Consider the following 22,901-nt stretch of genomic DNA (forward strand, 5'->3'; position numbering starts at 1 on the left):
TGAGTAAAAAAGTGACCTTCAGATGAAGGTGAAGGGAAGGAAACAGAGGGTGAATTGGGTTCTCTCCAGTATTTTTACTCACCAGCCATGTCTCTCTCCCTTTGTTTTTTGACCCTTCAGTCATTACACTGTCATTACCCTCCACATTATTCCTTTCTTTCTGCTTTGCTCTTTTCCCCTCCTACAGAACCGGAGGTTCAGGTAGGAATAAGTTGAATGTAAGTCGAGGTAGTATTCCAGTGTGTTCCCGTACACAGTTCCAGTCTGGAAACCAGGTGGTATTGAATGTAAGATACAGCTGTTGCCTTCCCAACCCCTAGCTTCAGGACTCTGGGCCTCACAGACTCAAGGCCGCACGCACGCACGCACGCACGCACGCACGCGCACACACACACACACACACACACACACACACACACACACACACACACACACACACACACACACACACACACACACACACACACACACACACACACACACTTAGCCACCTGGCCTACATCTTGGGGTCAGAGAGAGAGAGAGAGCATTTTAACCCATTCAGTAAATTCATATACATTTTATTTGGGCCATGGGGAAAATGTTTAACTTTTCACCTGAGCAATAGTCATTGCACACAAACATGCACTCATGCACCAACAAACTGATTCTCTGCACAGGGATTGGTCAGTCTGAGAGAGCAGAGCTACAGCTAATGAGATGACAAGATGCTTATCCTTAGGGCTAAGACTAACGCTACAGCTAACACACATGCGCACACACACACACACACACACACTCACACACACACACACACACACACACACACACACACACACACACACACACACACACACACACACACACACACACACACACACACACACTTAGCCACCTGGCCTACATCTTGGGGTCAGAGAGAGAGAGAGCACGAGAGAGTTACAGAGCGAGACAAAGAAAGAAAGGAAAGGATAGAATGAGTGTGAGAGAGAGGAAGGGAATGTGAACAGACTATCTGAAAGAGTGTAATAGAAGAATAGAGCAAGAGAGCAACATTGAGAGAGGAGACTTTAAGTGAGGGCTCATCGTGGATTTAGTATTGATCGAGGGGTGAAAAAGAGTTGGTGTTAGAATTAAATGTAGTCTGCTGTCAGTTGTGGATGAGAAAAGGATCCGAGTACAACAGGTGCACTTATAAAGGTAAGAAACAATACTCAACCTGTGTGGGTGCGTGTGTGGATCCTAGTGTTGGGAAAGAGTAAGTGTTCATGAGTACAGTGTCAGTTTCCGGGACCCAGATTAAACCTACTCTTAGGAATAGGTTTATTCTGGGTGTGGGAAACCGGCTCATAGCATTTCTAAATTGAGTTCAGCTTGGGCAAGAGAGACAGGGGAGAGAAGGGATGTGGTGTTTAGCAAGGAGTCTGACTGAGTTTCCCAAAGCTTCTCAGCCATCTGCAGGGTTTAACAGACTCACACACACACACACACTGACTGGAATATACATAGGACAGGATCAGCGTAGGGAGCGTGGCTGTGTGGCTTTGTGTTTTAAAAAAAAATCTCATTGCTAACTCAATAATAGGATTCAAAGAGCTAAATTTACTCTAATTGTTTCCCAGGAGTCTATTATTGTTCTCCTCTTTATTCTCTCTCTCTTTGTCTCTCCCTCCATTGAAGGGAGAGAGAGTAAGAGAGACAGAAGGGAGGAAGATTGAAGAATTGGTTACCTGTGAGGGCTAAAGGCTCTCTTAACTTTAGCTCAATCCCACGTTTTACAAAATAATCTGGACCCTGTAATCTTATTACCGAAGGCTAATCTGGACTGTGTGTGTGTGTGTTACCAGAGAGGAAGAGAAGAGTGGGGCGCATCTCATAGGAAGGTTTTATGGAGGAAGAGAGAGGGAGAGGAGGGAAAGAAAGAAAGATTAAATATTTTTTTCTGCAGTTTCTTCAAGACAAGACAACCTGAGCAGAACAAACAACCAGGCCACAGCTGGAAGATCAATTGATCCCTTATTCCTATTTGTCAGTTTTGTTGTCATGGCGAGGCACTGGCGTCTGTCATCGGAGGGCTTCCCCCCTGTCAGCGGCCGTTTTGGATCAACAGGCGGACTCAGGACGGAGAGAAAAGAAGAGGAAGAGGAGGAACGCTCACCCATCTACTCCCTCTCCAAGAGCTCCATGGACGTAGTCATGGCAACCAAACACCCGCATCTGCGAGACCCGGCGTGGGCAAAACTAGAGCTGAGACGGAGCGCCAGCCAAAATACACAGTCCTCCACAAACACACACACACCAAAACTCACAACCCTACAGCAATACATACAACAACCCACACCCTCACACTCACAGACGTCTCAAAACATACACGGGCACGGATCTCCCCTTAGTAACGAGCGTGTGGCGCGTTGGAGTATGTGTAGCGCCAGTGTGTGTAGCAGTGTTAGCACACCAGAGACGGTCATATGGAAGGGAGGGAGTATGACTGAGGAGACCCCGTGCATCCTGTACTCCGCTCGCTGCTCCAGACTGGCTTCAGAGTCTCAGAGTTCCATACAAACACCTGCTACACCCTCACCTTTCACCTCACCCCTAAACACACCCACTCAGAGCCCAACCCTACACACACGTCACAACCTACCCCAACTCCAATACAGACCGTCACCCCTTACCGCAGAAACACCCTGTCAAACGCACACACCCTCGCCTATGTCCTCACCCCTACCTATAATGTTACCATTACCCTCACCCCTATCTATAACCTCACCTCTACCCTCACCTCTAGCTGTAATATCATGCCTACCCTCACCCCTATCTATAACCTCACCTCTACCCTCACCTCCAGCTGTAATGTCATGCCTACCCTCACCCCTATCTGTAACCTCACCTCTACCCTCACCTCCAGCTGTAATATCATGCCTACCCTCACCCCTGACCCCTAAAGGATGCCGACCAAATCCTTACACAGACGAGGCCTGTTCCCCCCACAAGCATCCCTCTTCCCCCTTTCCCTCTCCTTCCTGTAGAGCTCAGGGTGTGGAAGATCTGGAGGAGAGGGGCAGCATTGAGCAGGTCCCACCCCAACCAGGGTGCACCCCTGTGGGGATGTACTATGTAGAGAAGCCCCCTATCCTGAGCCCCAGACCCAGACCTAACAACAACACACCTCCCTTGGGTGTTTGCTTGGGCATCCCTGTACAGCAGCAAGAAGTGGAGATGGACCCTCGGGTGTTTTTCCCCAGCCCACCTGCTCACCTGGCATTGTCATGGTCACCGAGGCTCACCTGTCCGTCTGGCCGAGGTCAGATATCGGCAGGTTTAGTTTCCTCCCTCAGCGACTCACAATTGGACGGCTGCCCCCGCTGCTCCTGTAACTCCGCCTATTCAGGGGTCATGAACTTGATGACATCATTACCCCAGGGGTCGGGGTTCAGGGAGGAGGGGACAATGACATCACAGAGGGAGCTGGTGGAGGTCGGGGTGCAGGCGGGGTCACCTCAAGGGTCAAGGTTAAACTTTAGGTCCCTCCAGAGCTCCCTAAAGGATTATGGGTCAGACACTAATCTGGGGTCTCCCCCTCGGTCCAACTCCATCATGGGCTACAACACTTATCTAGGTTCACAGTCCATCTTGGGGTCCCCTCCGGGGTCAAGGTTGAACCTGAGGTCATCGCTAGGCTCCCACTCCAACCTTGTGTCGCCCTCTTCCAGTATGTTCCCTTTGGACATCCCCAGAGAGGGATGGGAGGAGAAGTTAGAGTGGGAGGACAGCATCTCTGCTCCACTGGGGGAGATGGGGAGGAGGAGATCCTGTCTGAAGGTGGTGGTACAGGAGGAGGAGAGGAGGAGAAGTGGAGAATGGGATCACAGCAAGAGGAGGAGTAGTATGAAGCAGGTGCAGTGGGATGAAGACGGGATGACCTGGGATGTTTATGGAGCCTCTCTGGACCCCGAGGAACTCAGCTCGGCCATACAGGTATGTCTGTCGGTGTGGTCTGTGGAGGTGTGCGTGTTAACCCTGCGTAGCTCAGCGGCCATACAGGTGTGTGTTTGTGTTAAGTCTGTGGTGTGTATAGCTCGACTATTCAGGTGATGGTTTCTACATGTCAATCTACACTATATATACAAAAGTATGTGGACACCACTTCAAATGAATGGATTTGGCTATTTCAGCCACACCGTTACTGACATGTGCATAAAATTGAGCACACAGCCATGCAATCTCCATAGACAAACATTGCCAGCAGGATGGCCTTACTGAAGAGCTCAGTGACTTTCAACATGGCACCTCCATAGGGTGTCACCTTTCCTACAAGTTAGTTTGTCAAATTTCTGCCCTGCTAGAGCTGCACCAGTCAACTGTAAGTGCTGTTATTGTGAAGTGGAAACTTCTAGGAGCATCAACGTGAAGTGGTAGGCCACACAAGCTCACACAACGGGACAGCCGAGTGCTGAAGTGCGTAGCTCGTAAAAATCATCTGTCCTCGGTTGCAACACTCACTACCAAGTTCCAAACTGCCTCTGGAAGCAACGTCAGGACAATAACTGTCCATCAGTAGCTTCATGAAATGGGTTTCCATGGCCAAGCTTAAGATCACCATGCACAATGCCCAGCGTCGGCTGGAGAGGTGAAATGCTTGCCGTCGTTGGACTCAGTGAGCAGTGAAAACACATTCTCTGAAGTGATGAATCACGCTTCACCATCTGGTTGTCCGAAGGACGAATCTGAGTTTGGCAGGTTCCAGGAGATTGCTATCTGCCCCAATGCATAGTGCCAACTGTAAAGTTTGGTGGAGGCGGAATAATGGTCTGGGGCTGTTTTTCATGGTTTGGGCTTGGCCCCTTAGTTCCAGTGAAGGGTAATCTTAACGCTACAGCATTCTAGATGATTCTTTGCTTCTAACTTTGTGGCAACAGTTTGGGGAAGGCCCTTTCCTGTTCAGCATGACAATGCCCCTGTGCACAAGGCAAGGTACATACAGAATTGGTTTGTCTAAATTGATGTGGAAGAACTTAACTGGCCTGCACAGAGCCCTGACCTCAACCCCATCGAACACCTTTGGGATGAATTGCCCATCCTCACTACTGCTCTTGTGGCTGAATGGAAGCAAGTCCCTGCAGCAATGTTCCAACATCAAGTGGAAAGCCTTCCCAGAAAAGTGGAGTCTGTTATTGCAGCAAATAGGGGACCAACTCCGTATTAATGCCCATGATTTTGGAATGAGATATTCGACGACCAGGTGTCCACATACTTTTGGTAATGTTGTGTATTGTTCTATATTTATCTATATATTCATCATTTTTTACATGTTAACTGTTGTTTCTCTGACCTTATCTTATTCTATCATACAGAAACACCTGCAGCTCAAGACCAGGACAGACAACACAAACACAGAAACCACTCCCAAAACCAAACCGAAGACTAAAAGCAAATCAAGGGTTAAGATCATTTCTAAAACCAAGAGCAAGACCGCTTCCATGGAAACCACTACCCTGTCAACCCCTGTCAATACCAAAAGAAAGACCACTGCCATGGCAACTTCCCCAATGGCATTATCGATTAATACCGTGGCGACTGCTGCCATTGAGACTGAGGCTGACACCAAAGGAGAGGGAGTCGGAGAGGGAGAAAAAGAGGGAGAAGGAGAACAGAGACAGAGAGAACCAGAGGGAGAGGTAAAGGTAGAGAGGGAGGAAGAAGGAAAGTTAGAGGGAGATAGCGAGGGAGGAGTAGATGGAAAGGGAAAGGGAGGAGGACAGAGGGAGGGAGGACTGAAGGGGGAAGAGACAGAGGAAAAGGGGACACCAGTGCTGTCTCGTAAGTCGTCATATCGTGCAAGTGGGCAGAGCAGGAAGAAGAGTGGAGGAGTGATGAAGTCACTGAAGCGATGTGTTCACTCCTCAAACCCCAATGAATGACACTGGAAGAACACTGAGAAGGTGGACATGATCACATTATAAGACTAACCAATGACTGTATGGGACTAACACTGGAGGTTGGCGGGGTGCAGGGTGCAGTCTAAAGTGGGGTGCAGTCTGAAGTGCAAATGAGGCATCTGAATAACACTAACACTGGACTCCCTACTGCTGTGTTGTAGTTTTTGACTACTTGATATAAAATTGATATGTTAGTATTCAAATATATCTGCCAGTAGGTGAAAAATATGTTGGGTTGGAAAGGATACTACTCCAGTTCAGGTTTGCAATAACATCTACAGTTGAAGTCGGAAGTTTACATACACCTTCGCCAAATACATTTAAACTCAGTTTTTCATAATTCCTGACATTTAATCCTAGTAAAAATTCCCTGTTTTAGGTCAGTTAGGATCACCACTTTATTTTAAGAATGGGAAATGTCAGAATAATAGTAGAGAGAATGTTTTATTTCAGATTTGATTTCTTTCATCACATTCCCAGTGGGTAAGAAGTTTAAATACACTCGATTAGTATTTGGTAGCATTGCCTTTAAATTGTTTAACTTGGGTCAAACGTTTCGGGTAGCCTTCCACAAGCTTCCAAAATAAGTTGGGTGAATTTTAGCCCATTCCTCCTGGCAGAGCTGGTGTAATTGAGTCAGGTTTGAAGGCCTCCTTGCTCACACACGCTTTTTCAGTTCTGCCCACAAATATTCTATAGGATTGAGGTCAGGGCTTTGTGATGGCCACTCCAATACCTTGACTTTGGTATCCTTAAGCCATTTTGCCACAACGTTTGAAGTCTGCTTGGGGTCATTGTCCATTTGGAAGACCTATTTGCAACCAAGCTTTAACTTCCTGAATGATGTCTTGAGATTATGGCCAAACAGTTTTTTTTTTGTTGAATCAGACCAGAGGAAAAAGTACAAAAAGTACACTCTTTGTCCCCATGTGCTGTTGCGAACCGTAGTCTGCCTTTTTTATGGGGGTTTTGGAGCAGTGACTTCTTCCTTGCTGAGCGGCCTTTCAGGTTATGTCGATATAGGACTCGTTTTACTGTGGATATAGATACTTTTGTACCCGTTTCCTCCAGCATCTTCACAAGGGCCTTTGCTGTTGTACTGGGATTGATTTTCACATTTTGCACCAAAGTATATTCATCTTTAGGAGACAGAAACGCGTCTCCTTCTTGAGCAGTATGACGGCTGCGTGGTCCCATGGTGTTTGTTCTTGCGTACTATTGTTTGTACAGATGAATGTGGTACCTTCAGGCATTTGAACATTGCTCCCAAGGATGAACCAGACTTGTGGAGGTCTACAATTTGTTTTCTGAGGTCTTGGCTGATTTCTTTTGATTTTCCCATAATGTCAAGAAAAGAGGAACTGAGTTTGAAGGTAGGCCTTGAAATACATCCACAGGTACACCTCCAATTGACTCAAATTATGTAAATTAGCCTATCAGAAGCTTCTAAAGCCATGACATCATTTTCTGGAATTTTCCAAACTGTTTAAAGGCACAGTCAACTTAGTGCTTGTAAACTTCTGACCCACTGGAATTGTGATACAGTGAATTATAAGTGAAATGACTTGTGTCATGCACAAAGTAGATGTCCTAGCCAACTTACCGAAACTATAGTTTGTTAACAAGAAATTTGTGGAGTGGTTGAAAAAACGAGTTTTAATGACTCCAACCTGAGTGTATGTAAACTTCCGACTTCAACTGTAGGTCCAGGATCCCAGAAAAAACAGCCCTTAATGTCAATATGTGTTACTGCCTGCCTGCACTGCATTACAGTAAGCATGGATATGTGAATGTGTGGATGCCATGGATTATTGTAAATAATCTCCAATAGGAAAAAATTGTAATATATTAAAATATCCTGTCAAAACATTCACTGATGTTACTTTCATATGCATTCTTTGTGTATGTGACAAATAAAATGTCATTTGATTTGATTTGTACTTTGCAGTATATACACATACATGTACATAGGCACTCACTCACTCACTCACTCATTCACTCTCTAAAAAAAAACACACAGACACTCACATACACACACACACACAGATTTGTGTTTGTAAACTTGGTGAACCATGGTGGTGTGAGTAAGTCTGTATGTTCAGTTCATTCAGGCCCTGTGTACTGCTACTGTTCAGATGAGCAGGCACATTCCCTGTCATTCACCGTAGTGAAGGCCTGAAACCACACCTCACTAGCTGCTTCTACTGTTGTCATATCTCACTGTTAACGAACAAACACGGTAGTTGTATTTGTTATGTAGAGAAACAAAGCCCTCTCTCTTTCATGCCCCCTGTATGGTGAAAGTGGTACAGTCCTGGGCCTAGGTGCAAGCCATACTTATACTGTATAGGATCACTTCATCCATCCACAGCCCTAGGGAGGTTTGGATAAGTTATAGAGGTTAACTGGAGAAGATTTAGAGTTAGGTAGATGTTTAGATAAGTAGAAGTAAGCCTGATGATGGAAATTATTTACAGGTAATGGGGTGTAATAGTTTGTAGATATGAATGGGTAGAGTGACAAATTGTGTGCGTGTACAGGGGTTGGGTTTGGAGGGTACAGGTCACCGGGTCACGTGACACAGAATCAGGAGATGGGCTTATGGGGTGACGTGCGTCATGGGGTGAGTAGGGAGTAAAGTAGAGGGGCTGTTTTTTTCCTACATGTTTGTCCTATGTTTGCGGCCAAGGGAGTGTGTTGTGCCTGTGTGCATGTGTTCATGCATGCGCATGTGTGAATGTGTGTGCGTGTGTGTGTGGGAATGTGGGTGTGTTGAAAGTGCTGATGGGCCCCCCAGAAGTCCCTATCCATTGCTGTAGAAGCCCCTGGCTGCAAGATAACAATCCAGCACTGGGGCTTTGTAGTCATCTTTGTCCCTGGGGGAAATGTGTGTGTTCATACGTAGGTACATGCACACATATTAGTTTGTGAATGAGTGTGCGTGTATGTATATGCCTGAGTATGTGCAGGTGATTGGATGCCTGTATGTGAGCGTGTGTTTATGTGTTTGTCCAGTGCTATATATATAGTGTGCTGTGTGCGCAAGGCAGTGATTCTGCTGAAGATGGTTGATGTTCCAGGGTCTCCACTCCTATCTCTGCTGCTGCTGCTGTGTGTGTCGCCTCTGCCTGCCGCCACATACACTCTGACCCCTGGCAGACAGGCCCAGCACAAAGTCCTGCACCTGGGTGAGCCAGATACACACGTACACATCAGTGGAGGTTGGTGGGAGGAGCTTTAGGAGGACGGGCTCATTGTAATGGGTGGAATGGAATGAATGGAAAAGAGTCAATCGGGGTTTCCATATGTTTGATATCGTTCCATGTATTCCATTCCAGCCATTACAATGAGCCTGTCCTCCTATAGCTCCTTCCACCAGCCTCCACTGATACACATGGGCACCAGCACACGAATAAACACACTCATTTTAAAAGGAATAATCCACTCAATACCACAAATTCTTAGCATTTACATGGTCAAATTATGAAAATATGTTATAACGATATATGTTGTGAATTTTGCATTTCGTCGTCATAATAAGGTAGGAAGCAACATGTGAAAAGTCGACTTCAAAACCCACAATGCAATGCTCTCTCTATGGACAAGCTGGCTGGCTAGCTAGGTAGCTAGTTAGTTAGTTAGTTAGAAAACGTAGCTGCCTACACACACTAATACCAAAGTCAATATCAGCATGTTAAGTTGTTAGCTAGTTGTAGTTAGAATCTCACCATGTTGATCGCGTTTCTATCTCCCGACTTTGAGTCAATGTGGTTGCTATGGCAACGTGCAAGGAGTTTGCGGGTCTGTTAGCAGGGAGAAGAGTAAAACCGCATTGTGGCACGATAGTTGAAGGAAGAAAGGCCATTAATCTGACGGCGCACTGGTATAAAATATACACTTTGTTATGATGATATAGACGGATGGATGTGTTCTAGACAAGTATGCCCATACCATCTATTGTCTGATTTGTTTTGAAAGAGTTATGATATGTGATAGTGTCTTATGCCCTATCTCCAGTGACAGAACTATATAGCTATTTCCTTATACAACATATTGACCATTTAGAAATTAAATCACGGGGATATTGTTATTTTACCCCCCGATAGAACATAGGCTTTCACCAAATTGACTGGAGTTTCATGATTTATATTTCTGCGTGTGGATACTCCCTTTAACAGCGACTACACCGCTTTCTCTCTCTCTCTCAATCTATTTGTTTCGCCTCCCCTTTGCCTTTCCATCACATTTAATCTATCTGACCTCAACCATTCCTACTTGGGCAAATAACTAAAATGAAGTTTAAAAAAATACATGTTTTATCATTCTAATTGTTCAGATCTGATCTTTGTAACTGACTGTGATGATTCTTAAACTGACTCACAGACTGTGGCGTGGCAGATCTAGGATCAGTATTCGTCTGACTGTACTGACAGTTCCTGTGTATTTTCTTTCCTATAGACTGGCCTAAGGACTGTGGCACGGCCCACTATAAACCTAACATGGCTGAACGGATCGTCTCTGGAAACGAGGCCAGACCTCACTCCTGGCCATGGCAGGTCTCCCTACAGGTAATCAATAAACCCATGAACATACTTATCTACTTGCTATCTTCAGGATGTCGAATTTTCACTTAGTCATGCATTGATGCCAATGGGGGGACTCAGTGAAATTTTTAATTAAAGGTCACCTCACAGTCAAAATCATGTTTTTCATCAAATGTTATTATATTTAGATGAAACCAGATCAAAGTAGGATGACCAAAGGATGAAAAATGTATGTTGCTTGTGCATTAATACAGTTTGATAATAACGGTACTGACCCCCTCCCCAAGTGTCAAACACTTGGATTCAGGAGAAGGACTCAGTAGAGTGCTCCAACTCGAGGTGTCATAAACAAGCACCCATCTCCCCAACGTAAAAAAATATATATTTTAACATGACCTTCCCCTTCTACTGTAAAAAAAAATTGCACACCCTCCCCCCCTCATAGAATGAACTCAAAATAATGTTTGCAACCACGAATAACAATAACTGTACCGACCCTGTGTTAATAAACGTGGATATCAACTTTGCCACTTTATGGCACAGTCGATGCCACGCAGGGCTATGGGCCGGAAGGTCGAGGGTTTGCTGACCACCACAAACGAGCTCACTCTCGCTGTCTGTTTCATTACACTACGATCAGAAATGGCTGCAGACAATGATCAGCTAGGGGGAAATCTGATGTTCAACATTTTGATTCAAGATTTATAATTGAAAAAATATATGCAACACATTTTCCACCAACAGCTTTCTGTACCGACTTCGGGCGCTTCGACGTCATGGTTTGTTGACTCCCTATCCAGTATCGAAGGCTTGGCTTGACAATCTCTGAATGTCATTCAACTTTTTGGTGTTTAACAGATGCGTCTTTCCATTCATCAAATGGCTGCTGCACAGTTTGGATGCTGGAATTATATTTTGGACTAATGTGCGCAGCTAGCCTACAGGAGACTTTTGAAGTAGCCTAATCAGATTCAATCGTTGTGACTGGTTGCATTTATGCCACTCATAAAAGGTAATACATTTAAAAAGTTAAATTACAAATATTTAGGCAGAAGTGTTAGGTTCTAGGTGAACGAGGAATGCTGCATGGGTCGTGGAGGAGGCAGAGCGCGTGTTAAGCTTTCCTGAATAACTGGGCCTGCTAGGAGCATATGTGGCCACATTATTATAGGACGACTTGGGAGAATGAAGATCTGCAGCAGACAGCGCATCTCAGTATGAGAAGTACAGCCAGGATGGCCTGCTACTGTGCCTTTCTAGACCTTATAAACTGTTGAGAGTAGACCCACAACTGATCCAAATGGAATGAAACGTTCAAATCACAGGGCTTTTGCACCGTTATGCAAATTACATTGTCACTGCAGTTTACAGCCTAGAGTAAAATGTTGTACTCACTTGAAAACAATAATGCAATTATTAATTACATTGTGGTGTTATAGGCTAGTTTATGTAGACTAGCCTATAACGTCATAGGTGGGAATTACTAGTTTTGAAGTTGTAAATACCGGTTGGCTGCATTCAGGTGCTTTGAACTTGTTGAATAATGTAGATTGGCTCATGGCCAACAAGCTGCTTAAGCCATAAACTAAAAGTACAACTATCATGCTTGTAAACAAATTAGTGTTCAAATTTTTTTTATTGATTGCCTTTGATAAATAATGTTTTTTAGTTGCATTTAACTGCCGAAAATGCTGTTATCAAGCTCATTTCCTACTAAGGTGACGTCAGAGGTCATCGTGTGGGAGGAGTCGGAGCTCAGGGTTGATAGATGAGTTTTGTTGTATATTTGTTTTCACTTTTACTTACTTAGCTAGCAAATGCAGCCAGCTAGTTTAGCCTGCTCAAACACATGGCTCAAACAGAGAGGGATGCTATGTTAGCTCTCTGGCTATCCAACACTGGAACTCTTCCAAGTCAAGGTAAGCTTTTGGTTATATTAATTTATTGCCAACAGGGCCCGCCGGTGTAAGTGCTAAACTGCTCGCTGTACACTATACTGCATGATTGTAGTGGGTTTACTAATGCGTTAGTTCTAGCTATGCTGACTATGACGTTAGTTAATATGGTGACAACGATATAGACTGTGTGTAACAGTTAGTGGTTATGGTATGAAGGTTTGGCTTGGAAACGTTTTTCGTCTGGTCACAGACCTGTTGTGTTGTGCACTGAAGTCCACAAGCGAAGGGAAAAGGTGAGAGGAGAGTGTGTAGATTTGAAGTGATCACGCTGTTTGTATGTGGCTTCTATGAAAGTGAACTGTGCTTGAGGGTGATCAGGGGTGCATTCATTCCACCGATTCTGTTGAAAATTGTTTCTTAAACGGAAGCAAACAGAACGAAGCGGGGATAAACATACCTGAATCTGTCCAATAACAACTGTTGTTTGCCACTTTTGGACTAATGATTACACCCTAGATCCGCTAGATGCATTGAATGTATTGAATGTGTCACGGTCGTGGTAAACTTTCATTCATAGGCTATAGCAACCTCATGATGGGTATAGGGAAACATTTGAGTATCATGCGGTAGCCTAAACCTATCGATGTTACATTGAGCTGGGTAAATGGAATATAAATGACAACATTTGAATATGCTGTAATAGAAATAAGGCCATGTTCATTTGAAACAGCACCGACCGCCACTGCTATTCATATGCTCACACCATTCTGTTGTTGAGGTACGCATACACCATTCCAACACAGAAGAGCTGCATTTTATATACTTAATTACTATTTTTTTTTGGAAGGAAAACTATTTCACTCATATTGCAATTAAATGTAGTGCATATTTCATATACATCTGAAAACACTGGACAGTTACTTTAAGTGGAAGGTCTTGCCTGTGGGTTGATGGCAAATGTGTGTGTTCTGTGTGTCTCAGGTTCGTCCCAGAGGCAGTAAGCACTACATCCATGTCTGTGGAGGAACTCTCATCCACAAGAACTGGGTCCTCACTGCTGCTCATTGCTTCCAGAAGTAAGACTTGCCATTCCGTGAGTGGTAGCACACAACATTATTGGACTGAGCTAAAAATGAAACACTTGTCTCAAAAGGACCACGGTCTAACCCATTCACCATAACTCAGTTTAGATGAGAAAGAGATGACACATCTTGAGAAACCACCAAAAAGGACTAGTAGACTACCTGTGTGTAATGTGACGGACAGTTACATTCTGAACCCTGCGTGAACTCAGTTACCCACCATGCTGTGTGTCTCAGGGGTAAAGCCGAGGATGCTGGGAGTTGGAGGATTGTCCTGGGGAAGCACCAGCTGAAACGTTCCGAAACACCCGAGAAGACTATCCCGGTGAAGAGGATATATCGTCACGAGCACTTCCGTTACCCCACGCACAGCGAGTTGGATTACGATATCGCCCTGGTCAAGGCTGCCACCGACATCGTGCCCACCAACCACATACGCTATGCATGCCTGCCGCGCAAACAGATCAGCCTGAAGCCAGGACAATACTGCTGGGTGACCGGCTGGGGAGACACTCGGGGTAAGGAGGGATGATTAAGGGGGAGGAGGTTGGATGAAACTAGGGATGATGACTGAGAGGAGAGGGGGAGAAAGGTGCGGTTGGCTGGGTAGACACTCAGGTTAAGGGGGGGTGAAAGGGGGAGGAGAGGAGGCTGGGGAGGCACACAGGGTAAGGAGGGGGAGGCTGAACGGAGACACTGGGAGAATCTCATTGCATACTCGTATCCTCTCGCCTCCTTTTTAAAACCCATTGGAGGAGACGATCAGAGGGGAGGGACCTCTGGCTTTCTCATCCAAAGGGTTTTGAAAAAAAGGTGTGGAGGGAGGACGTGAGGAGTATGCAATTGAGATTCTCCCTATGACCACTTATGTTAGAACTAAGATTGTAGACAAAAGAGCATTGACAAGGGCTGCGTTCAATAGGCATGAAACAAGTATGTTGCCTAAAGGTAATCCTGTGGTGTGTCCCTGTCTGTGTATCAGGTGGAAAGGAGAACGTGTCTCTGGCTGAGGCTCTGAACCAGGCCCGTTTGCCCATCATCGACATCAAGACCTGCCGTCAGAAGAAGTTCTGGGGAGACCGCGTCAGGGACTCCATGATCTGTGCCGGCTTCAGAGACACAGAAGGACCACCTGCTGCCTGCCAGGTAGAGAAAGGGAGGGTAGGGAAGGAGGGGACTGAGGAAGGGTGGGACAGAGGGAGGAGTGGGAAAGGCCGAGTGAGAAAGGGAGGAGGAAGAATTACATACTTGTACTGAGTACGCCGATTGGCTAATGGCAAACAAGCTGCGTCAACCATAAACTAAAAGTACAGCTATCATGCTCGTCAAACAAATTATAGTGGTAAAAAAACATGAATAGATCGTTTAAAAATAATAATAATGGTTTGTTGCATTAAACTGCTGAAAATGCTGTTAGAGGTAATTTCCTTAACTGCAGAGTTCAGCATGTGGGAGAAGTCAGAGCTCAGAGATCATAGATGATTTTCCCACAATAACTGACCAATTGGAGGGGTGTTTAAATAGATTTTTCCCAGTTGCATGCTGGTATTTACACATTTACGAGATGTTATAAACGCAGCATTAGTATTAACATAGGAATGTGATCTAACAATGTTTTATCCCCCCTCTCCTCTTAGGGCGACTCGGGCGGTCCTCTGCTGTGCCAGTTGGGGCGTGACAGGTGGGAGGTGCACGGTGTGGTGAGCTTTGGCCCCATTGGCTGCACCGTGGAGAACAAGCCCAGCGTGTTCACCCGCACCGCCAATTACATCCCTTGGATCGAGGCTACGCGCATCAGAGACATCTTCATGCACTAGACTAGACCACACACAACCTGACAACCCCTCCACAACCCCTCCCTCCCAAAACTATAGCATTTATTTTTTGTGTGAGATACCATATTGCCTCAGGCCACACACCCCTCTCCTCTGTGTCCATAACCTGTGAGTCACTACAGTGACATCAGACAAAATTTGAATGAAGACATTTTACAATCAACATTGTACTGATCATCAGCATTTCATTAAATCAAGCCACCTGTCACGATGCTGTAATCTGTGTTAAATTCTGTGTTATTCAGGCTTTGTGTCTCTGAAAGTACTCTAGTCACCATCCACTTAATGTGTATGTTATGGACAATTTGTTTCAGAATCACACTCAAGTCAACAATTCAATGTTTTATGTCTATAACCTATGGATTTTGTCTGGAGCATTTTGTCCTTCAATATTACATTCAGAATTATGTTATCCCATTTCATTGATGCATGCAAAGCAACATACAGTATCTGCAATTTGTATGGCATGTATGACACCTTGACCTCCACCACATCCCCAACCAATGTTCCACTTCCTGGTTGTACTCTTTCCTGACTATAACTCCCATCATGCACTCTGTCAGCCAATAAAGCTGGCAGAAAAAACAGAACATTGTGAACCTCTTCTTTCAAATATACTGTAGAGCACTGTTAGTTTAGCTTACTGACTGATACCAATAGTGTAGCGGCAACACAATCTGGGTTCAAACCCAGTCAGTCAGTCACAATAGCATATCCCACCCCTAACCCCATCTACAGGCTTTCACAACACAAGCAGCATGAGCACAACTGACAAAGACCCAAGGCAGCATATTCTCATTTTGAATGTTTGTTGTATTGTTCTTACAGTGGGCTTAACAGGCAAGGACACAAATCGATAATACAGACACTTTCAGTACTGTTTGGAAGTAACTTTTAGAAAGGCCAGCATCGACTCCAACTCTTAACAGGAAAATAGTACCCACTATGAATAAATACATTACAACAGTTTTGATTGTAAGGCCTTGGTAGGGTGTGTGCTGCGATGAATGTCTCTTTGCTCTTCAGCTTCATGAGAAGTCTTGTTCTGTATCTGAAGGACTACAACCCACAGTCACATGAAAGCAAAGGACTACAATCATGGCTTCCAGAAGCTCTCTGGTTGGGTCTTAGACCAGTGTTGCAGAGGTGATTCAATGAACCATGCTTAGATGAGTAACCTTGCGTTCGCTCCCTGTACTAACCATTTGGCTTTACCTCAGGGGACTAACACAGTCGTGAGTCAAGTGGGCAACCTCGTAAAATAACCAGTTAGTAACACCAGCCGAGATGTTCAGATAACTTCAAGGAGGGGAAGGGTGGATGTATCACTGACCAGACATGACTGGATAGCTGTTAACCGATTTCCACTGAATTGAATTGTTTTCATCACTCCAGTCATGTCAGATGAGTGATCACTTCACAGGGAGGGAGGAGGCATGTAAAAATTATTACAACAGGGCCCCAGTATCCATTTACTTAGCATATACTCTTAACATGGACATACTATTTACATGACCCTTTCCCTCTTCCAGGCTACTAGACGTAGCATTCAATAATATAACATAAGATACATTTCTAAAAACAGTTCCCAATACAATAACAGATAAACCCCTTGGTAATAGCGTGAGGCCTTTTCAGATCTGTGTGGGGAGAAGGGAGGTAACCCAGAAGGACAGGGCTGGGGGGGGGGGGGGGGCAGCAAGGGCAGTTGTGTGGGGAGGGGTGTTTCTTGGAGGTCATTTAGTCCATGGTTTAATGACATCTCAGTCATGCCTCCAATATCCCAGAACCCTCTCAAGTCAGGATGTGAACAAGAGAAGGGGCTGGTGATATTTGTGGGAGGGTTTGAGTATTGGTAACCTATTCCCTGAGACTCTGGCCAAAAGTAGTACACCAAGTAGGGAATAGGGTGGAATTTTGGATGAAACGCAATAGATGTGTTCAGTAGAGATTTGAAGAAGAGGAGCCGCCTCTGATATGGTCCCAGTTACTGTAGAGAGCGTAGGCACCAGACATGGCCAACCCCACCAGACCGCCACGAGCCACTCCCTTCAGCCCTCCTGAAACAAACACAAGTTTTGAATGAGACAGATGGGGTTTCTAGGGCACTACATGTTGAGCTCTTGCCCCACACGAGACACAACCATAGACTAACCACAGACAGGCTACACACCTGTGGATTTGAACAGCATGCCTGTGAGAGTCCCAGCAGCCAAAGTGTTGATGTCATCCTCTGCTCCTCTAGCCTTCTCTATGGCCACGCCAAATATACTGTACAATAACGCTGTAAACACACATGCACACCCCATGGTTAATATAGACATACTAGGGACAAAACACCTGGTCCATGGGTTAGCCAGGGTGAAGAAGAAGAGGAGGAAGGGAAGAAGTGCTCACCAACAGAGCCCAGAGTGTTGGCCCAGGATGCACCTTGTCTGGTCACCATGTTGAGAATCCTGAGGGCAAGGTCAGAGGTCAGATAAGTGAGAGCAGTATATTGAGCACCCTACCACAGAACCCTCAAACGCAACTCTGGCCCTTGAAGCCAGTTCCACCGTGTTTTTTCATTGGTCCTCTCTAATCAGGGACCTGGGACCTGGGTGGGTGCAATTCATTATCAGATAAAAAAGAAAAACAGCAGGCTTTGGACCTCATTGGGTTAGAGTTGAATACCCCTGCCATAGAACATTTATATTAGCATGAATAAAAACCTGTCTGCAACGTGATAACACTAAAGCCACAGACTACTAGAGGAACACAGTGGTGCTTACTGGACGTTACGAGGTTTAGTCCAGCCCATTTCTCTGGTCTCCTTCAACCCCATCCTCAGACCATTCACTGTCCCAAACGCAGCTCCTAGAATTGGAGGGGGTGAGAGCGGAAGAGACTCAGATACAGAACCAGCAGGCATCATAACTTCATATGGGAGAAGGGGATAGAGAGAAGAGGTGAGACAGAGGTGAGACAGAGAAACTGAGAGAGGGAGGGAATGTCTCACCTGTGATGCAGCTGCCCCCGATGGTGAAGAAGGCCAGTTCAAACCTCCCTCTAGTTTTACCAGCCCCCGTTGGCAGGATGAACTCATCTGTGTCCTGGAAAACACACACACACACAGGTTAACATCTATTATCTTAGTCGACTTGATAGTGGGAATGTCACAAATCAATTCTACATATCCATTCATTGAGTGAGGTCAACTTCTACTAACTAGCTAGGTAGCAAGCTAGCATCTCTTACCTGTACGAGGTAGCGGGGGTCAACATTAAGATAAGGCGACAGGGGGCTCATTCCAGTCACTATGTAGAAAATACAGTAACCTCAGTTGATGTCAACGACGGCCAGTGTTGGCCTTGTCTAGCTAACGTTAGTTAGTATGCTAGCTACCACCAACGTAGCAACATCAATTGGCAGGGGCACTTACATGGGACACCGGCGAGCTCTGTGTTGGAGTATTCGCTGCCTCCAAAGAGACTCCCGAGGCCGCCTTTCCCTCCCGACCCAGGGGCGTTACTGTCCATGTATGGTGACGATCTGGAGACTCACCCGGCGAACGCTTCGGGCTGGAGATGCTGGTTGGGTTAGCTAGCTAACTAGCTAACATTAGCCTAGCTGACCAAACGTGATGATGCAAGCCAAAAGCAATAACGGTAGCGATATTTCCTAGTATCTAAAACGCAGTAATATGTTCACGTTTGAATAGTGGTGTACGCTGTCTTACTGTAGGTAGTTAGATATTGAAATTATCAGCTTTTTGTAAATTATAGTTGGGTTAGCCTTTTCATCGTGCTTCTCTGACCTCCACGATCTACCGTAAAGCGACCACTGACAGGCGATTACGTAAGCAGACCTGAAAGTTAAGCAACGTTATACACATCTTTGGCACTGTGTTGAAGGGAATTACTCAACGTAAAACGGGTGACATTGAGCTATGGTTGCATTTGATACGGGGCTATAAGCAAAATATCAAAATACATTTGCGAGTGTGACAATTCACGACATCAAAGGGTCACTTAAAGTAACGATACATTGCACTAGATGGCAGCAAAGTAACATTAAAGCGCTCAACGTTCATCTGTTATCAAAAGACCAGACCAAAGAGTATAACGACCCAGCTAACAACAACAGTTCTTACAACTTTAGAGAACGTTCCCCTGAGAGTCTCATTAGGGAGTGAACGTTATTTATAATAAGGGTTACATGGAGAAAATCGGACCTGTTTGAACAAAATATATTTTACCGAAATCCTCCCTGAACGATTGAAAAAAAAAACAAGTGACCCTTCACTATACAAAAATAATAATTGAAACAAAGTGGATAGCAGAGAACATATCTAGCATTTACACTCACTTCTTGGACAGACCAGAGCTTTAGAAACTGTTCTTTGTCCTGTCAATATTACATGAATTTTAATAGAGCACAGGGCTGCGGAGCAGCTTGTGGGTTCGCAGACCACCGTGGACAAGAGGTGGAAATATCTCCTTTATAACCATTGCATGAAGCTAGTGTAACGGATGTGAAACGGCTAGCTTAGTTAGCGGTGTGCGCTAAATAGCGTTTCAATCAGTGACGTCACTTGCTCTGAGACCTTGAAGTAGTTGTTCCCCTTGCTCTGCAAGGGCTGTGGCTTTTGTGGAGCGATGGGTAACGATGCTTCGTGGGTGACTGTTGTTGATGTGTGCAGAGAGTCCCTGGTTCGAGCCCGGGTATGGGCGAGGGGACGGTTCAAACTTATACTGTTACATTGGTGCCGTGACCCGGATCACTGGTTGCTGCGGAAAAGGAGGAGGTCAAAAGGGGGGTGAGTGTAACGGATGTGAAACGGCTAGCTTAGTTAGCAGTGTGCGCTAAATAGCGTTTCAATCGGTGACGTCACTTGCTCTGAGACCTTGAAGTAGTTGTTCCCCTTGCTCTGCAAGGGCCGTGGCTTTTGTGGAGCGATGGGTAACGATGCTTCGTAGGTGACTGTTGTTGATGTGTGCAGGGAGTCCCTGGTTCGAGCCCGGGTATGGGCGAGGGGACGGTTTAAACTTATACTGTTACACTATCATCGTATTTGCAGGACAGCATACATTTTCTAAATACCACACAAATGACCAAATTTACAGGCTACGAATGGACAGAGAGATAGGCCTATGTGCTTATCTTATCATATTTGTCCAATGCCAAATCTGTGTGTCTTGTTTGCAAGGATTATTAAATCTGAGACATCATTAGGAATCTGCTGATGGTACTTTCAAAAGTTAGGCCTACATTTCCACCCCAGACAGAGTAGGCCTACCGATGCAGAAAAATGTAAGCTTTAACGCTGAGAACTCTTCATCTGTGGCTTAACCCGGTGAGAAAAGGTCCCAAGTGTTTCCCTAAAAGCTGTCTGGGTTTAAACATCTTCTATTGTACAGAAAGTGAATAGCTTAGTCGATTGATAGTGACAGAATTAGATTACTTTCCAAGCAAATTCTGCCTCTGAATGTCAAAGAAACTAAACAATGATATCTTAATAAATGGTAGGCATATGACATACCCTCTTACTGTATCTGCGTAATAGTGTGCAACTGCAGCACATCATTTGGGGCAATCCTACAAGTGGGAGTTCCTGCAGCCCCCTCGAGCATCACATTGGTTTCTTCATCATCCTCATGTTTGTGTGACACTTTTGAATGTAGGTTAAAAGGGAAATAAAAGTATTATCTGAGTTAGGCAGTGCCCTTTGCTCCGCGCCGAACACGTGCCCTCACATTCGTTTACAAAACTGTGGGAAAACAGTGCCCGACCTTCAGGGGCAAAGGACACTGTCTACCGGTCGGTCGCTAGTACATCAGGTGGGAGGCGGGTGCGACACCGTGTGCTTACTAACTAGCTAGTTAGCGGCACTGTGTGCCAGCTTGCTAGTTAGAACTCCAACACCAAAACATGCTAAATAGGTTCTCTCAGGAGATTTTTGCTAACATACAGTTGAGAAAATGTTCCCCTAACTAACGGAAACTGGACACTTAAACATCAGCAGAACATTACGGGTAACATTGCAAAAACATTCTCTCTCCCTGGAATTGTTAGCTGGGTAACCCCTTTCATCTTCCCTTTCATTCTCCTTTCATCTGTGACAAGGCTGTTGAGACCACCAGTACTCTCTTTGATTAGACTTTAGTGTGTGTGAGATGTCAGGTCCTGGTTTACTCTTTCTCTGTTTTGTTTTGACGAGACAACACACACATGCAGTCTTCTATCTTGCTGCCCTATGTACATAGACATGGAATCATTGGCCACTTTAATAATGGAACACTAGTCACTCTAATAATGTTTACATACTGCTTTACTCATCTCATATGTATATACTGTATTCTATTCTATTCTACTGTATTTAGTCAATGCCAATGCAACATTGCTCGTCCTAATATTTATATATTTCTTAATTTCATTCTTTTACTTTTACATTTGTGTGTTGTTGTTAATTGTTAGATACTACTGCGCTGTTGGAGCTGGGAACACAAGCATTTCGCTACACCTGCAATAACATCTGTTAAATATGTGTATGTTACCAATAAAATGTGATTTGATTTGTATATTTAACCTTGTGGGGACAAACAATTCAGTCCCATTCAAAGTCCTTTTTTCCCTAACCCTAACCTTAACCCTAACCTTAACCCTAAACTTAACCCTAAACTTAACCCTAAACTTAAGCCTAAACCTAACCCTAGCTCTTAACCCTAAAACTAACCCTAGCTCCTAGCTCCTAACCCCAACCCTAAACCAAATTTGAATCCTAACACAATTCTAACCTTAATCCTGATCACCCTAGAAATAGCATTTGACCTTGTGGGGACTAACAAAATGTCCCCAGTTGGTCAAATGTTTGTTTGTTTACTATTCTTGTGGGGACTTCTAATCTAAGTATAGTTTAACACATACACAAATGTGTATGTAGGCCTAGACAGTACAGCCATCTGTCGCAGGTCAGAGGAATTATGAATGAATTTATTGTGGTGAGAAAAAAAACACAATAAACAAAAGTTATTTAGATGCAGTCACTGTAGCAGCCTTGTGTTATTGTGTATTCATCCGAGTCCAAGTGGACAAGTGGAACGATGAAGATTGTCATTGTTGCTGTGTGTGTGTGTGTGTGTGTGTGTGTGTGTGTGTGTGTGTGTGTGTGTGTGTGTGTGTGTGTGTGTGTGTGTGTGTGTGTGTGTGTGTGTGTGTGTGTGTGTGTGTGTGTGTGTATTCAAGCTGCCTGGCACAGTCTGTGAGTAACTGTTGTCTCTGTATGGGAGCCCGGTGGACCCACTGGCCTCCTACAATACACTATTCAGTCTCACGCACACATGCACACACCCACACACATATGAGCATGCACACACACACACACACACACACACACACACACACACACAGAGACATGGTCCGGCCAAGAGGCTTGTTTATCCCTCAGCCAATCACCAGGAGGGAGGAGGGTGCACAACAACAAAAAATGCTGTATGTGAGAATAATAGCTTCATCTTTATCTTCTTCTCTCTCTCTCCCTCTCCCACATGCAAACTTGTTGCTCGATCCCCCTCCCTCTCTTTCTAACTTTATCATTCCTTCCTCTCTCATTTCTCTAAACTGATCTAAAGCTGAACTAAACCAG

The 22,901-nt window shown here is 44.9% G+C and overlaps 3 protein-coding genes across 3 annotated transcripts; 2 read left to right on the forward strand and 1 right to left on the reverse strand.

The window, feature by feature from the left end:
• The first annotated feature begins 945 nt into the window (after positions 1 to 945).
• LOC139377126 (uncharacterized) lies at positions 946 to 5,900 on the forward strand. The gene is made up of 3 exons (XM_071120147.1): positions 946 to 1,179; positions 1,928 to 3,957; positions 5,334 to 5,900. The coding sequence occupies exons 1-3, from the start codon at positions 1,140 to 1,142 to the stop codon at positions 5,898 to 5,900; spliced, it is 2,637 nt and encodes an 878-aa protein (XP_070976248.1). The 5' UTR covers positions 946 to 1,139.
• Positions 5,901 to 8,930: 3,030 nt separating this feature from the next.
• LOC139376622 (chymotrypsin-like elastase family member 2A) lies at positions 8,931 to 15,867 on the forward strand. The gene is made up of 6 exons (XM_071119412.1): positions 8,931 to 9,106; positions 10,377 to 10,486; positions 13,342 to 13,436; positions 13,680 to 13,960; positions 14,425 to 14,588; positions 15,080 to 15,867. Exons 1-6 carry the CDS (start codon positions 8,983 to 8,985, stop codon positions 15,257 to 15,259), a joined length of 954 nt encoding a protein of 317 aa, XP_070975513.1. The 5' UTR covers positions 8,931 to 8,982; the 3' UTR covers positions 15,260 to 15,867.
• A 208-nt stretch (positions 15,868 to 16,075) lies between these two features.
• Positions 16,076 to 20,906, reverse strand: LOC139376623 (mitochondrial import inner membrane translocase subunit Tim23-like). The gene is made up of 7 exons (XM_071119413.1): positions 18,699 to 20,906; positions 18,515 to 18,573; positions 18,276 to 18,369; positions 18,049 to 18,133; positions 17,675 to 17,733; positions 17,451 to 17,561; positions 16,076 to 17,337 (listed from the first exon to the last, which is right to left on the reverse strand). The coding sequence occupies exons 1-7, from the start codon at positions 18,793 to 18,795 to the stop codon at positions 17,219 to 17,221; spliced, it is 624 nt and encodes a 207-aa protein (XP_070975514.1). The 5' UTR covers positions 18,796 to 20,906; the 3' UTR covers positions 16,076 to 17,218.
• Between the last annotated feature and the right edge of the window lie 1,995 nt (positions 20,907 to 22,901).

The sequence above is a fragment of the Oncorhynchus clarkii genome, chromosome 20 (genome assembly GCF_045791955.1).
Source record: "Oncorhynchus clarkii lewisi isolate Uvic-CL-2024 chromosome 20, UVic_Ocla_1.0, whole genome shotgun sequence".
Lineage (NCBI taxonomy): Eukaryota > Metazoa > Chordata > Actinopteri > Salmoniformes > Salmonidae > Oncorhynchus > Oncorhynchus clarkii.